The sequence below is a fragment of the Cyrtonyx montezumae genome, unplaced genomic scaffold, assembly GCF_038088225.1.
Source record: "Cyrtonyx montezumae isolate F1298 unplaced genomic scaffold, pur_monq_1.0 scaffold_3, whole genome shotgun sequence".
Lineage (NCBI taxonomy): Eukaryota > Metazoa > Chordata > Aves > Galliformes > Odontophoridae > Cyrtonyx > Cyrtonyx montezumae.
The window spans coordinates 46,710,856-46,726,536 of record NW_027072034.1 but is presented as its reverse complement, the minus strand read 5'-3'; the positions used below and the strand labels follow the sequence as shown (position 1 = coordinate 46,726,536).

Below are 15,681 nucleotides of genomic sequence, written 5' to 3'. Positions count from 1 at the left end.
GTACAATATGCATCTTTTAGAGCAAAAATGTGTAGTTTTTGTTTCCTGCTCTGGAGAGCTCACAGTCTAAGGAAGCCAGCACAACATAAGGCAAGAGACGAGCCGCATATAGGGTAAGACAAAAGGAAAGAGTTCACTCTCAAAGCAGGTCTGCGCTCTTCTAAAGCTTGTACATGGCATAATAGGTATTTTTCTTTTTTTTCTTTAATACACACAGTTGTTTTAAATGACAGTGATGTCAGTATCAAGACCTTGTTCAGCTCATTCACAAACATTTATTTAAAAAAAAGTACACCTCAAGATTACCAGTTTAAGCAGACAAGACAGACAGAGGGTAGAGAACAGAGGCACAGAAGGGGAAGAGATTATCTATCTCACCTAGTAAGCAGGAATAGACCCATGAAACATATCCTTATTTATAAAAAAATACTGGACTTGTTATTTTTCAGTAACTGGGGATATCACTACCCTATGGAAAGGCGTAAATGAGGAAAAACAAAAACAAAAAACACCACAATAACAAAACAGTCATGAGGCAGAACAGCAAAAAAATAAGGAAAAGATAAAATTGGGCAGAACTCCAAAAGAGGTGGCTGAGAGAAGGGGGAAAAACATTTCTTCACTACAATGGAAGATAAGATTTAGAAAGTTTGACTGCAGTGAGCTGGCAGAAGAGTGAGAACATTACAGGAGAAAAGAGAGAAAGGGAGTCCATAGAAAGTTGAAATCCTGGAGGAACGGTCTGAAATGAGTTCAGAAAGAAAAGAATAGCCAGTGGTAGGAGAGAAAACAAATAGTAGACCAGAAAAAGAGTATGAGGCAATATGTACATATCCAAAAGTGCTTTTTACTTATACTATAATCACAAGTTACCAGAAGAGTGGAAAATTAGCTTAGTGTATAATCAACCTAAATACCTTGGCATGAAAAGGAAAAGGAAAAAAAAAGGAAAAACGAAAAAGAAAAAAGGAAAAAAGGAAAAAAGGAAAAAAGGAAAAAGAAAAAGACCCAACAACAACAAACTCACAGGCTAGAATGATCTCCAAATATATACCATCCAAACAACAACTTTAGAAACCTACTGCAGGGAAGAGCACAGCAGTGATTTCATATTTCATTCATTTAAGTAAATGGACTGAGAATAAACTTGGGCATAAGCTGCAGAAGTTATTTCATTAGGCACAAAATGGTTAACTGTACCCTAAACACCTGCTTTCTCCAAGGACTGTGGGAAGAGATTAGTAGTGATGCAAAGGAGTACAGATGTAATTGTTATCTGTTGTGTTCTTCATGCAGTGAGTATTGGACAGAACAAACAAAAGATCAGTGGTCAACTCCTGAGCAGCAAACAAGCTAGCTGCACTGAGCCTTTACTACCACCTGATTAAGCATGCAGAGTTCTTGCAATAAAATTCAATAAGCTACTTCTCAGCAGTGCTGCACAGCCCCTGGATAACTTGCAAAACAGCTTTATATCCCTGACACACTATGAAGCATATTCCAGAATTTGACAGTTTTTGTGCATAAACCCACGCTAACTTCTTGGTTGAGTTGATCGTAGTAATTTAAATCCCTTCAGACTTACTGATGCTAGAACAATCTGAACCATTTCTTAGAAGCTGGTATAAATGGCAAGAACTCTTTGTTCATTTCTTCCTGATCACTAAGTTTTTGCATACATTGGTCAACCATACGAAATACTTCCCTACCGGTCCAGCTGCATGAGAAATCAAACTATTTTCAGGCTTGGAAAAAAAAGAGGCTGAAAAGTCTGATTCATTTCCATATATACAACTTATTTAAATAAAATTCACTTCTTTATCCTGATGATGTTTGATTAACTGCGTACTTCTTACCAGCCCTTCACTTGGCTTGATGTTTGTAAGCTGGATCACTTCAAGGTGGGCTGACTGGGAAACCAGGGGATCAGAAGAGAGCGAGATGATGTGATCACAGACGCCAGAGAGAGTTTTACACTAAGGGAAGAAAATAAAATGTCGTAATAAATATACCATTACTAACTACTTAAATATCAACTTATAACTTGAAACATCACATTTTAAAAGTACATCAGATCAGGGAAGAAAAGAAGGCAAATACTCTTGCTTCTCAGTAAAGACAAACAGACCATGTGGACTGCTCCTATGCTCTCTGAGAGTGAGGTGAATATCTCTGTGCTGTGCCCAGGCAGACAGGGAGTGCATGGAGATCTCCAAGCCCCTCACTCCTCACGTATTTTGCAAAGCTATTAAGTACCTCTGGGCCCCATTAATTTCAGTTGAAATTGCAGACATTCAGCACAGATGACAATCAGGCTCTTAACATCGATGGGCAACTCCCATTAACTCTGAAGTTTATTTTGTACTCATAAAACATGCTAATTGACTTTGGACTAAGTTTCTCATGTTCTGCTGGTGCCAAGTATGATTTACTATTGTAGGCATGAAGATAACAATAAATAACCATTTCATGATGGGATAATTCTTAAACCTGTTATCCTTGGCAGCTTCCTTACAGCAAGATAAAAACAAAAAAGATTCTAAAGGGGCTGGAGCTGTGAAATGTGTACTTTCTATTTTCTCATCTCAAACTCCCTCTTGTCAGAGGCAGGGAAGCTGTGATAAATTATTTGCTAGCATTCTCTCATGTTTCTGTAAGCAAGCAATTTTGCGAGCTTCAATGTTTTATGTGGAATTCCCTTTCTGCAGCTAAAACCAATTTCTCAGTTCAGGTTTCAGTGTGTTTTGTCCAAGAATTTAGGGATTAGAATGTTCTTCTGGTCCCATAACTGCAGGTATCAGCAAAACCAGATAAGAGGCAGCTTAATTGCCCTCATATTCAAAAGATTAAATTTAACCCATCCCTTCAAATGACTGAAACCCATCTACACCCAACTACTGCACCAACTACTTCTCCATGATTGAAAAGTATACTTTTTAAGGTACAGGCATCTACAACAATGCTATAGTAATAGGATATAAAACTAGTCGTAATCTCCATTGACATGTGACCCTCATAATTCTAAGTGCCAAACCGTAAATACCTTACAGAGAAAGAAAAGAAAAAGAAAATATATATATGCAGTGATGGTGGAAACTTAATCCTGTTGCAGACCATCACATTGAAGTTTTCTTCTCAAACTTGACAATCAGTTGGAAAATTTGTAATTGTATAGATGGATTACTTTATTCAACAGTGATGTGAAAGAATGAATAAACAAAATCAAATGGAAAACATAACGAAGCTTAAATTACCAATGTGACCTTCTTCCAGACATAATATTACTTTCAAACACAGACATATACATAAACACAAATCGCTTCTGCTTTGTCTGTATTTCATGTTGCACCATTGTTAATGAAAAAATAAATTCAAGGCTTAGTGTTTTTCCTGAGCTAGAAAGAATTTAAAAAGTGATAAAGACCAACTTGACCACAAGACTCATTTTTTAAGACTTCTTGGATAAAAGAAAACTGGTTTGAGCTGAAATTTACAAAAACAAAAATAACATAAAATTCCATAACATACGAAAACTGAGGTTTTTGTTTTTATTGACTTTTTAATTTTTTTTTAATACAATACAGGAACGTTATTTTCAAGTCCTTTGTGATTGCATCAAAACATACTGAAAAATCCCATTTAGAAACTTTTGAGGACTCGGCCCCTCACATGAAAAATGAAGAGGTCTAATCTTATGAATTATTTTTTACTGATTTAAACTGATCTTCTCATGTACATTTAGACTTGCTTTCACTACCTACTCTTCCTATTAATCACTTTAAAAACTAAGTTTATGGAATGTGGATGCAAATAAGGTGGTGTGAATATTTGCCAAAAGGAGTAGTATGTATTTTCTGTTTTCTCGTTCCAACAATTTATAGTCATAAGAAAAAAAAAATTAGAAAATGTGTTTGGGTTTTACCTAACAATCCAAGACTTCTAGCTGACATAAGCAAATATCCAGGAACTCATTTTCTTCTGAAAGCATAAAAGTCTGCCAATGTAAGATTCTATGGGTATTCTGACAAGTCTCTCTTAACTACTATATATTCAAACACCTTTGGTTAAGCAGTCTACAGCTAAACAGTAAGTAAGAACAAGTGTCTACTGAGCTTCTATGAAGGGCAACTTTTCCAGACCTCTGAGCATGCCCAGAACACAGACAACAAGGATTACTATTGTATGCAGTAGCTGTCCTCTTCTTACTGAAAGTACAGGGGGTGTCACTGAAAACATGACCAGAGGATGGTACTGCTGAAACTATGCATTTTTCCTTGTTCTTGCTTTCAGAAGTATCTTATTTATGGTCATTTTGTTCTTGATTGGTTGCTTTGTTTTTCCTTTCAACCCAAGCAAAGTATCTAAGCTTAGAAGGACCTGGAATACATTTGAACAGTACATATATGTTAATTTATAACAAAATTTTACACTTACTAGGAAAAAAAAATAATTGCAGGTCTGGTTGTAGTTGAAGTCTGGTTCCTGCCTAAATTACTGTTGTTAACTTAATTGGCCAAGGCTTAATAAGGTGCTGATCAGTATAATATAGCATACAGAGAGTTCTCCTTCCCAGTTATGAGTTCAATGAACTCTTCATGGAAAAGGACAAGTTGTCCCTGATCATCTTGAACCTATCCAGAGAGTCGAGAACATCCATACCAAAGATGCTGGCAAGACAGAGGAACAATATTAACTTAATGGAGAAAACCTGTTACTATATTTAGCTAGTTCCAAATTCAATCACCTTTGACTTCTCTATAGCCCTTCACAATATAGTTCTATAGTTCTTCACAATGGCTCATCAGATTTGTTCCACTTACGTTGTTTGGGAGCTTACTCAAGCAACTTCTGTCTAAGTCTAGAACTACATTCAAAGCTTCCCAGATCTCACTGGAGCTTTTACTTTGGCAGATGTGAATGGATCAAATTACGTGGGTGAGAGACGTGTTGTTGTTTGGTTTTTTTTAATTAATGATATTTTATTTGATTGAAATAAATGGATTGACATATTTTGCATATATACTACTGAATTAATTTGAGTGGAAGAAAACTGCATCAACAGCACACATTTGTTGCTTAATTTGTTCCAAACCACACAAGAAGACAATACTTTTCAGCTTAACTATTCAGCACAAGCTGTATCACAGGGAAGTGCTTGTGTTGCACTAAAATCTGATGTCAGCACTACTCACATTTTTCTCTAAAGTGTTAGCTTTTGTTTCTTTGGAAAACTAGAATTCTGATAATGAAACCATTGTTAATAGGATCAGAATGCTAGATAATACTTTTGTAACTGTTGTTTCCCTACTGCAGTATGATTTAAAAATACTTGACTTCAGTAGCTAACAGATTTGAAAATATACTAAATTGATTTGGTGGCTATAGCTGCTCTTCAGCGTTGAGTTGGACATCCTATTAGTACTTTGTAAGGATAAAGAAAATAATGTTACCCAAATTAATCCAGCACTTTTCTGTTTGCCACTTTCTGACTCCAGCAAAGAAAATATGCTTCTCAGCAAGACATAATGAAAGGAAGAACAAGGGGAAACTGTCTCAGAAACTTATAGAATATATAGAATCTTGCTGCCATCCAGAAGGACTCAGACTGACCCCCTGAAAACCAGCAGTATTCCTGTGCTTTGCAAGTAATGGAGCACCAGCAAAGGCTGCCCAGAGGCTGAAGCATCTTCACCTTAGAGATTGGAAGACACCTGTGGATGTGGTTCTGGCACTCTGCTTTGGACGTCATTGCCTGAGCAGGGGTTGGACCAGATGGACACAGAGGTCCCTTCCAAACTCAATTAGTCAGCAACTCAGATATCACAATTTAATAATGCAGAAGAAACAGCTGAATATTAGATTATATAGGTATGCCTGCCACTCATTATCCTTGTCAAAATACAGGTACGACTCATACTGCTTGTAACGAAGATAAAAGAATAAACTTTCTCAATAAATAAGATACAGTTCTAAGAGACAGCTTTATGCGAGCAATGCAGATTCAGTGGTAAAGCCAAAAACTATACACATTTAAGCAACTTATACAGACATATTCCAGAAAAAGAGAGGGGTAGCTATTCTCCAATATGCAATGGAATCCACTAAGGAAAACTTTTTTAAGGAAGAATCTCCACGCATCAACATGCTGCACTTATACTTTTGGAGAAACAAACCTAAAAGTAATGCAGAGGAAAATGAGCATTCAATTGCTTCTGTAAACAGCAGCAGGCATTTAGAAATTCCTCACCTTTCTCAAGCTGCACTTAGCTTTCAGCATGTAAGACACCTGAACAAAGGAAAATGTTTTGGCAAAGCCAAAATAGAGAACAGCAAAAACTATTTACAAAAGATTAACTGAGAGAAATCAGCAGATGATTATGTTTTCACCTTTTGTTACACAAACCTTAGTCTCACTATAAGCCTTACAGTAATGGCTTCAGTTTTCTCTTGCAATAACTCATCACTTCACATTAGTAATAAATTCTCTGCTTTATTCAGTAACAAACTTATAATTGCATATTATAGCTATAACACAGTCTCTATGTGCAAAGCTAAATGATTCAAAAGGGGAGGAAAAATATCACTAAAAAGCATATAACTGTGACAGAAATTCAATAAGAAATGTTTTCCTCCACTTCGTAGATAACTACTTGAAAACCATATTTGTCTCTACGTATGTTTTTTGATTGCAGCATACTTCTAACCATTTTCTTACAATTCTTCCTTTCAGCTACGAGAATGAGGACAACATGGTGACTAATTTTTATTTACATCTTTTCCAATTCTATGTGGCTAATTCACTCTGCACTAGCAAAATTGTGTCCATCTTCTGCTGTACTGTTGGTACAATTATGGGCACAGCAAGCTTTAAAAACCTTCACAGGCTTTCTTCCTCAACAAGCCATTCATTCATTATTTGTTCATTTAGGAATTCTAGGGTCACCAAATACTTCTAGTGAAGCAGACAGAGTTCCTGTATTTGATTTTATCCAGGCTAGTGACCAAGCTTATATCTATCCTGTCAAATGGTAACAGCATGGAAGCACCCTGGCTTAAACACATTCCCAGGGCTGAGGGCAAGAAAAGCGCCAGCCTCTTCCATGTGTAATCTTATCTACAACATTCAGATAAGGGATGGGACGCAATGAGACACATAGAAATTCAAGGCAAAAGTCAGAAAAAGTGCCTTTGTGACGTTAAGTTTAACATTTCAGAAAAAAAAAGAGGCTTAATTACAGCTTAAGATAAAGCAACACACTATGTGAATGTTCAGAATAAAGTCTAGTTTGATTAAGACAAACAGAATAATTATTAATCAATACTGGTCCAAAACATTCCTGGTACTCTAGGGAATACCCCAGTAATTGCAACAATCTTGGAACCACACAGGTCTAGTCCAGTATTTGCAGATACACGAAGTTTAATCAGCAAACTCAATCTTATTTTGGATACAGAATGAGTGAGTTTTCTTGAATTCAGTTTGCAAGGTATAGAATCATGGGTGGTTACTTTTTTTTCTTTAATCAGACTATCAAAATGGTACCTTTGATAATGCATTCTTAGTCAATTATAGCTCTATAACAAATATTCAAATTTGGTGGGTAAATACCCTTGCCTCCACTGCAAACCCTTAAATGAGGTCTGGAAATGGTTGGATCCTGGCTCCAACCTTTCTGGTCACTCAGGTGCACTGCATTCACCTCAAGGGAGGTGATCCTCCCCCTCTACTCTGCCCTGGTGAGGCCTCACCTGGAGTACTGTGTCCAGTTCTGGGCTCCCAAGTATAAGAAAGACAGGGATCTCTTGGAAAGAGTCCAGCACAGGACCACAAAGATGGTGAAGGGCATGGATCTCCCCTATGAAGAAAGGCTGAGTGAACTGGGTCTCTTTAGCCTTGAGAAAAGAAGACTGAGAGGGGACCTGATCCAGGTTTATAAATATCTGAGGTGTGGGGGACAAAGTGGAGAGGCCAGACTCTTTTCAACATTGTGTGGAGACAGGACAAGGGGGAATGGACAGAAACTGCAGCACAGGAGGTTCTGCACGAATGTGCGCAAGAACTTCTTTACGGTGAGGGTAACGGAGCATTGGCACAGGCTGCACAGGGGTGTTGTGGAGTCTCCTTCTCTGGAGATATTCAAGACCTGCCTGGACACCTACCTGTGCAATCTGGTGTAGGGAACCTGCTTTGGAGGGGGGTTGGACTCGATGATCTCTTGATGTCCCTTCCAACCCCTATGATTCTATGAACTCACCTGGGTTGGTCCTGCCTTCCCACCAGTTGCTCAATCACTGGCTTAGCATTTCTGCTACATATCTGAATATTAATTTCATTCTGTAGTTCAAATTTCTACAGTTTTCCAGCTTAAAAAACAGTACCTTGTCTGGAAAAGCAGCATAATTTTAAGAAAATTAAACTGAAATTTCAGTAAATGCTTATTATTAATCTGTGTGGAGCACAACTTCTGCGTTCTATAATTATTCCTTCTTGCTTTGGTCTCACTTTAATAATACACAGCTTTACACTGATTAAACTGAACTAGATACTTCTATCATACACAACCGTGAACTGCTGGAAAGAATCAATGAGTTATTATTTGAAAGATTTTAGAGCTCCATTCATACTTTTGCAAACATTACTTTAACTCCTCAAATAAGCAGAACTGATACCTTTTAAGCTTCAGTTTCCCATGCAATTAATCATCCCAGGTTAAATTAATATAAAGATTCTAGATGCAAATTGGCAGAAGTATACTAATATCCAATTTTAAAGTGAACAACAACCCATGGCTTATCACTTCATATTTTGGCCAACTATATTATAAACCTATTCTTTAAAGTCAATATTTTACATTGCCATCAACTTTTGACAGTATTATTTTCTGCTGATATTTATTTTGCACTGGTAATAAATTATTGCATTTTCTACCATCTATTTATTTATTTATTGCATGCATTGCTGAGCAAAAGTTAGCCTGGAAAAAACATATTGAGAAATTGGCAGTGATAGGAATATTAAGCATTTCTCTGTTTTCATGAATATTTCAGAAACAGCAATATTTTAATGAGCAAAAACCAGTGCACTATTTCCATGTGGTCTTACTGCACAGAGACCAAGTGTTTCTATGAATGAATTAACAGTGAAAATAAATTGAAGAAAGGTATATTTCTTTAAAGATGTTTTAACACACCTGCTATTCTAGGGCAGAAAAATAAAGGAGAAACATTTTTTTTCCCAAATACTAATACTTGCAACTTCTTTTTAGAATAAATAAACAAAAAAGAATTGGTTAACTCCTTCTTAAAATTTCATCTGTTTTACATAAGACCTTTTACCTTTATATTCACTTTATGCATTCAAGTAAATAGCACAGCCTTGTTTACTACTTAAATATTGTGAGGGAAGACAAAATGCTTGTATGAAGTACTTGAAGATCCATTTGCTTACAGAGTAAACTAAACTATTTCCTTCTTGAATATAGGCTGTATCTATACATTTCTGTCACCACAGAGTATCATTTCTTTGACAAAAAGTTGACTTCAAAATAAGTTTATTGACAATGAATCATACTATCTATGGATAAGGTGATTCAGCAGTCTCTCCACATGAACTCTCACACTGTTATCTCAAAGAAAGAGGGCATTCAAAAGAAATTACTGCTCTTAGAATATGAGCACATCAACTACTTTTTGCCCTACCTAATTAAAGTCAAACAATCTTCATTTAACTGAGTATCTCACCTGTTGTACAAGATGTTGCTTACTTCACCATGCCTCCAAGAATGTGAAAAGAGAGAGTGGCTCACAGACATTGGCAGTATCCATAGATGCCTCACATGCCTCAGCTGTGCCCACACACCTTGACCCCTGATTTGGCCCTGGTGGCAGGTTGGGTGAGCGCAACAGAGGTTTGTTCTGCTGGGAATTGGGCAGCAACTCAATGAGAGCTGAATGCTTGCAGAATTCCAGTCTCTGAACAATGTCACATGAGCCCAAAATAACACTTAAGCATGTGAATGAAGGGTACATTTGACTTGCTCTGAAGTAAAAGGGGCAGGACCACTGACAGGTGATGTGGACAAAAATAAATTATTTTTAGTGTGATAGTGAAATGACAAATTTCTTGATGTGCTAAAGAATAAGAGTACATATCTGTCTTTTATTTATTTTTATTTCTGTAGCTACCTAGCTAAAAAAGGATCTTTTAAAACTTTACTTCAGTCCTTGGTGAGAAAAATACCTTGCAATAAGGGCTTCAATTGGCTAATTACACAAACTGTTAATGAGTTTTAAATCATTGCCTTTCATTTTTGGAATGAACCTTGTTATTTTCTGTCAAGAAGAGGACACAGTATATGACAATAGTCATACAGGACAAGCATGCACTTTTTTACTTAAGTTCCTCTGTAATTCACTCCAGCCATAACTTGGTATATTATCATTCAAAAGTAGCTGGATGTGATGCTAGTCAGATGGTTCTGATAACAACAGGAGTTTGTGTTGTTTGCAAATAAGTAACATACTCAGGAAATGGATTCCCAACAGTTTGGTCATATTTCTTTTGAAAAATCAAAGTATATTGTATGTCCAAGTCCTCCCAGTTTCTGCTAGTTTTTCCATGTTTCTTATTCAAGATTTTTTCTACGCTTTTATTAAAATTAACACTTTTGATATCACAGAACCTTATTATTAACATTCACCTTGAGGATACAGTCTGTAAAAAGAGATATAAACTCTTAATCACTCTCTTGAACATCTCTAACCTGGTTTGCACTGCATTTACTGTTCCATGTGCACGTGCATTCAAATATTTTGATGTCTAATAAGATAACTACTGTCCTCTTTTCTTTGATACTGAGATAAAAGAAGCATGTTCTCTCTAAAATTCTAAGCATCAGGCTTATCCCCTCCTATTTTTCTGTTACTATTGTAAAAACATCTCTTAGATTGATCCTCCCCTGATTTTCTAATAGGTGAAAGCCACAACACCATTTTCTGACTTCTGAGGAGAATTAGAGGGAACAGTGATTGCTTTCAACTCTGTCATCAATCTTTTCATTTGCACTTCTAAAGTATTTCTTTTCAAATTGACAGAATGGTTTCAAATCTCATCTTTTAATTATTCAGTCAGAGATTTTTCTCTTTTCTTGTTTGCTATTGGTCAGCTTTTGCCTCGTGAAATTCCATCCACCAAATGAAATGCAACATGATCAGATACAACCCAAGTTATGTACAATATATACTGACAACTTTACGCTGTACTATGGTGTTCTGTTCAAGTTTCCTTGTAAGCTTTAAGCAATAACCACAGAATTTAATCAAGCTCTTTACAATAACTTAAACGTCTACCTGTTACCACAAAGCAGTTACTGAGGATTAAAATAATACGCCTGTGTATCTGAATAATGCAAAATAATGTAACTTCATCATTAGCAGTTACTTTTGAAGTAACTGTAATGAAACCTGTCTCAGATTGGTCCGTTCACATCTTAAATTAATCATTTAGTTTCCTCAAAATTTTATTTGAAAACTATATTAATTGATGCTTCATCAGCTCTAACCATTGCCAGCTCTCCTTAAAATAGTTTTTGCTAATTTGCAAGTGATATATACTGTACATACATCAGATGTCAAAATTCTTGGCTCTTACAGCAGAAAACAAGCATGCATTTAAAAACAGGCTTTATATAATAGTTTCAAACTTACAGCACTTTTTTTTTTTTGGCCAAGATTATGCAATTAAAAATTTCATTACTTAAATGCTTGCAGAAATCAGCCTAGCAAAGAAGATGATGTCAGCCTGACTAAAAATGTAAATTCTTTGTGTCCCACAGGGGAAAAATGTCAGTATAACTTAAAAATATAATGAGACATTTTACTCTACATCACTGTGGAATCAAAGTGTCAAAAGCTTGTGGAATTCAGCTTGCCATGAGTTTGATATGGGAGCAGTGAATAAAAAAAGTGTAGCAAATGTTACTGGGAAGCTCATCTTTTAAAACAAAGTATTTTTTCTTCCTTAAATTCAGATTGTACGAAAAATAAGATATCAAAACTTACCTAAATGTGAAATACAACAAAAGGTAAAATATTATCAATATCATTATTAACCTAAGTCATTTTATTTTTCACCCTCAGGAAATAAGACTCCACATGTAAATTTTAGAAGCAAGGTTGTGGTTAACTTAATACTCACTTAACTAACATCACAATGCAAAAGGTAATTTAACATTTAAAAGTTAGGTGTTACATCATCTCAGTAGTTTTCATACAAGATTTCTCCGACTTTTATCTCTCCATTCCCAAAAGTATGAGCCTTTCCAACTCATTTTATTTTCTGGTGTCTAAGTGTTTTCAAATTTTAGTTGTTCTATTTGTCATAAATAACACTAGAAAATCTGGGAATAGACTATTTTATTTCTGCTGAGAATTCAACAAAAAAGCTTTGTATTAATCTTATTGCTAGTCTAGCTCAGTACTCCTAAGAATGATGCATAAAGGAAGCTATGTCATTAACAAATACATATGATATAATATAAGACTAGAAAACAGCTCTCTAAGAGGAAATCACATTTTTCAAAATTATTTTCCTAACAACGTTTTATGAATAACAGATGGACATGAACCAGACTAAAACACAAACTGTAATAAAGTTCCTGGCTTCTCATGTGTCAAGCAAGGTTTTCCTAGCAATTGTTACCCATTCACACTTATTTCCACATATTCAGCAGTCATACTCAGACTAGCTCATTATCACACTGGTAATACATAGAAAAAGTACAGAACACACAGAGATAGAATCCTATTTGTTCAATGCAAGAACATTTATTAATAAAAATCCAAAAACTACTTACCACATGAAGAATTTTATTCTCTGTTTCATATACTGTGCAATCCTGAAAAAGTAAAGCAAAAAGGGCAGGTTAGATTGATCCAATCAGCTTTCTTAGATTTATATTTAAAAATAATTAAATAAAATAGAAAGGTCTTTGGGCTGAAATAAAAGATTTCAAAATCTCAACTACAATGGAAAGATTTATATAACAAAAGTGTGAAGCCAGCATCAAAGGCAAAGGAAAATGTACTCCCACTGATAAATGAAAAAGGAGAACTGGCTTTAACAGACATGGAGAATGCTGAAGTACCCAACAAGTTATTTGCCTCAGTCTTCACTAGCAGTAAGGCTTCCCGCTCCTCCATGTCTCCAAACCTCTAGTCAGGGGACAGAGGATCAAAATATCACCCTCTAAGGTGATAAGAGTGGAGCAAGTTAGAGACTGTCTCATGAGACTGAATGTATACAAGTCTATGCGCCTGCACAAAATTCATCCCATGATCCTGATGGAACTGGCTGATGTGGTTGTGGTACTACTCTCCATCATACTTTAAAAGTCTTGCCTGACAGGCAAAGTCATTGTGACTGTAAATAGGGAAACGCCACTCATTTTTAAGGGGGAAAAAGAAAGCTAGTGAATGACAGACAAGTGAGCTTCACATCTGTGTCTGAGAAGATCACAGAACTGATCCTTCCTGGAAGGAGACATATGTGAGATAAGGAGGTGATCTGAGACAGCCAGCTTCACAAAGGGTAGATTGTGCCTAACCTTGGTGGTCTTCTTTGATAGAGTGACAATATCAGTAGACAAAGGAAGAAAAGTTGAGGGAGTTGGGCTTAGTTTAGCTTGGAGAAGAGAGGCTATGGGGAGAACTCACTGTGGCCAGTACTTGAGGGAAGCTTATGAGCAGGAGGCAGACCAACTTTTTATGTGGTCTGATAACAATAGGACAAGAGGGAATTATGTCAAAATAGAAGAGGGAAGATTTAGATTAGATGTTAGGTAGAAATACTTTACTCAGATGATAGTCAATTGCGGCATGAGAAGCTGTGGTGCCCCATCCCTGGAAGAGCTCAAGGCCAGGTTGGATGGGGCTCTGAGCAGCCTGAGCTGGTGGGGGGCAGCCCTGCCCACGGCAAGGGTTGGGGCTGGGTGGCCTTTACATTTAATTATATGCAGACACCAATGAAATATTTGCAATCTTATTAGCAAAATGAACTTTTCATTGTTATACGTGGGAGGACATGTAGTGTTTTCAAACTGAATACATTTTACGTTCCTCATTGTTTCTTGTGAATCATTTTGCAAAAAAAAAAAAAAAATAGCAAGAGGGGGTTGTAACGCTTATATTGAGGAAAATAAAAGTGCTTCTGAGCACATGTCTAATTATTTCATTTGTAATGAAAAGTTTACTATAAATTTAACATTCAGCTTAAAAGAGGATACTGTTTGAGAATTCTCACTGCTAAGGGAAAGAATTTAAGAACCCAGACTTCATAGAGGTTTATTACAATAAAGAAGTAAATGAATAAGGGAGAAACACTGCTAAATCTACACAGGCATGAAGGAAGTTAAAAAACCCATTGACTTCTGATAAGCCAAGAGTATAAATAAAAAACATTTCTGAATCTACCAAGAACTAGTAAAGAACTACCAAGAACAGTAAAACAAGTACAAAAGTTCCCAGGCATCCAGACTCTGAATGGTGCAAGTAGCTTCAAACTGAAATTATATCCACATCACACATCTCTCTGCAAATGCACAGTTTTGGAAAAGAAATTGAGTTTGCCGCACGTAGGACAGCTGATTTTTGGTGCTACATCTTTCTCTTCGATCAAGAGAAAAATTAATTGCTAAGTAGAAGGGAGGGAATGCTTCGGTAAAATACTTCCAAATATACCTTTTCCATAAAGAATTGACACGTCGTTACACATAATTCAAGCCTGAACTCAGAAAAATGTGCAGGAATGCACAGCCTAGAGCAATCCTGAAGTCTAAGATTCAAAGAAACCTAACAAAGTTCATCAAGCTGATCTCTGTATCGTTGAAAGCTTGTTTAAACTTCCCTCAGCCACCCCTGGAGACGAGCACTGAGATTGTTTTTCAATGATCCCAAGAGCAAAACCTGTGCATAATTTTCTTTCACAGTCAAAAATTTATTTCTCCCTGGATTTTTTATTTTATTATTATTATTTAAGTCAATCCACAGTTTTGCGCTTTATTTTCAAGCAAGTGTTGTGGGTAACTGAGCTCATCCTCTTCAAATAACTCTTAGGTATAGTATGATGAACTGATTTTTTTTTACTGGAAATCACTATTCACAATTATTGTTTTTTCCTACCCATTTCATTTCAACTGAAAAAGTTTAATGCATTTAAGAACAATAAAGAGAAAAGTCACTAATTATGCATTAGAAATGATTTTTTTCCTTAATAGCATACCACCCTCAATAACACCTCTTTCTTCCACAGCTAAACTATTCCTGAAGAATCAGTTTACACACAGTACTCCAAAATCAAAATTATGGTAAGAAACAGACCATATACAAGTTTAACATCTTTTTTCTTTTTCTACTTAATTAAACAAGAAACACACACATATATATATATATTAAAAAAAAAAAAACAGCAAAATTTTCCACCTACACAATATAATAATTTGCTACTCAGTGGAGGATTACCATGATAACCCCTGCACTCAAATATGCAGATACAGCAAAGAGGAGTTGTTTTGCTTTTACGTGTGCCTTGTCTGAAACATACATATTCACTGATAAGATTTAATGAAAGTTAGGCTATTTCATCATCTAACCAACAAACAGCACTGACTGACAATGCTTCCAAAT

The 15,681-nt window shown here is 36.0% G+C and overlaps 1 protein-coding gene across 3 annotated transcripts in view; it reads right to left on the bottom strand.

The window, feature by feature from the left end:
- Positions 1-15,681, bottom strand: part of CNKSR2 (connector enhancer of kinase suppressor of Ras 2) — a 204,006-nt gene that overhangs the window by 115,479 nt on the left and 72,846 nt on the right. For all 3 annotated transcript variants that reach the window (XM_065741460.1, XM_065741461.1, XM_065741462.1), the window contains exons 5-6: positions 12,855-12,896; positions 1,857-1,976 (exon numbers count right to left, since the gene is read on the bottom strand). In XM_065741460.1, the coding sequence (XP_065597532.1) occupies positions 1,857-1,976; positions 12,855-12,896 (162 nt within the window). The remainder of the gene's footprint in view (positions 1-1,856; positions 1,977-12,854; positions 12,897-15,681) is intronic.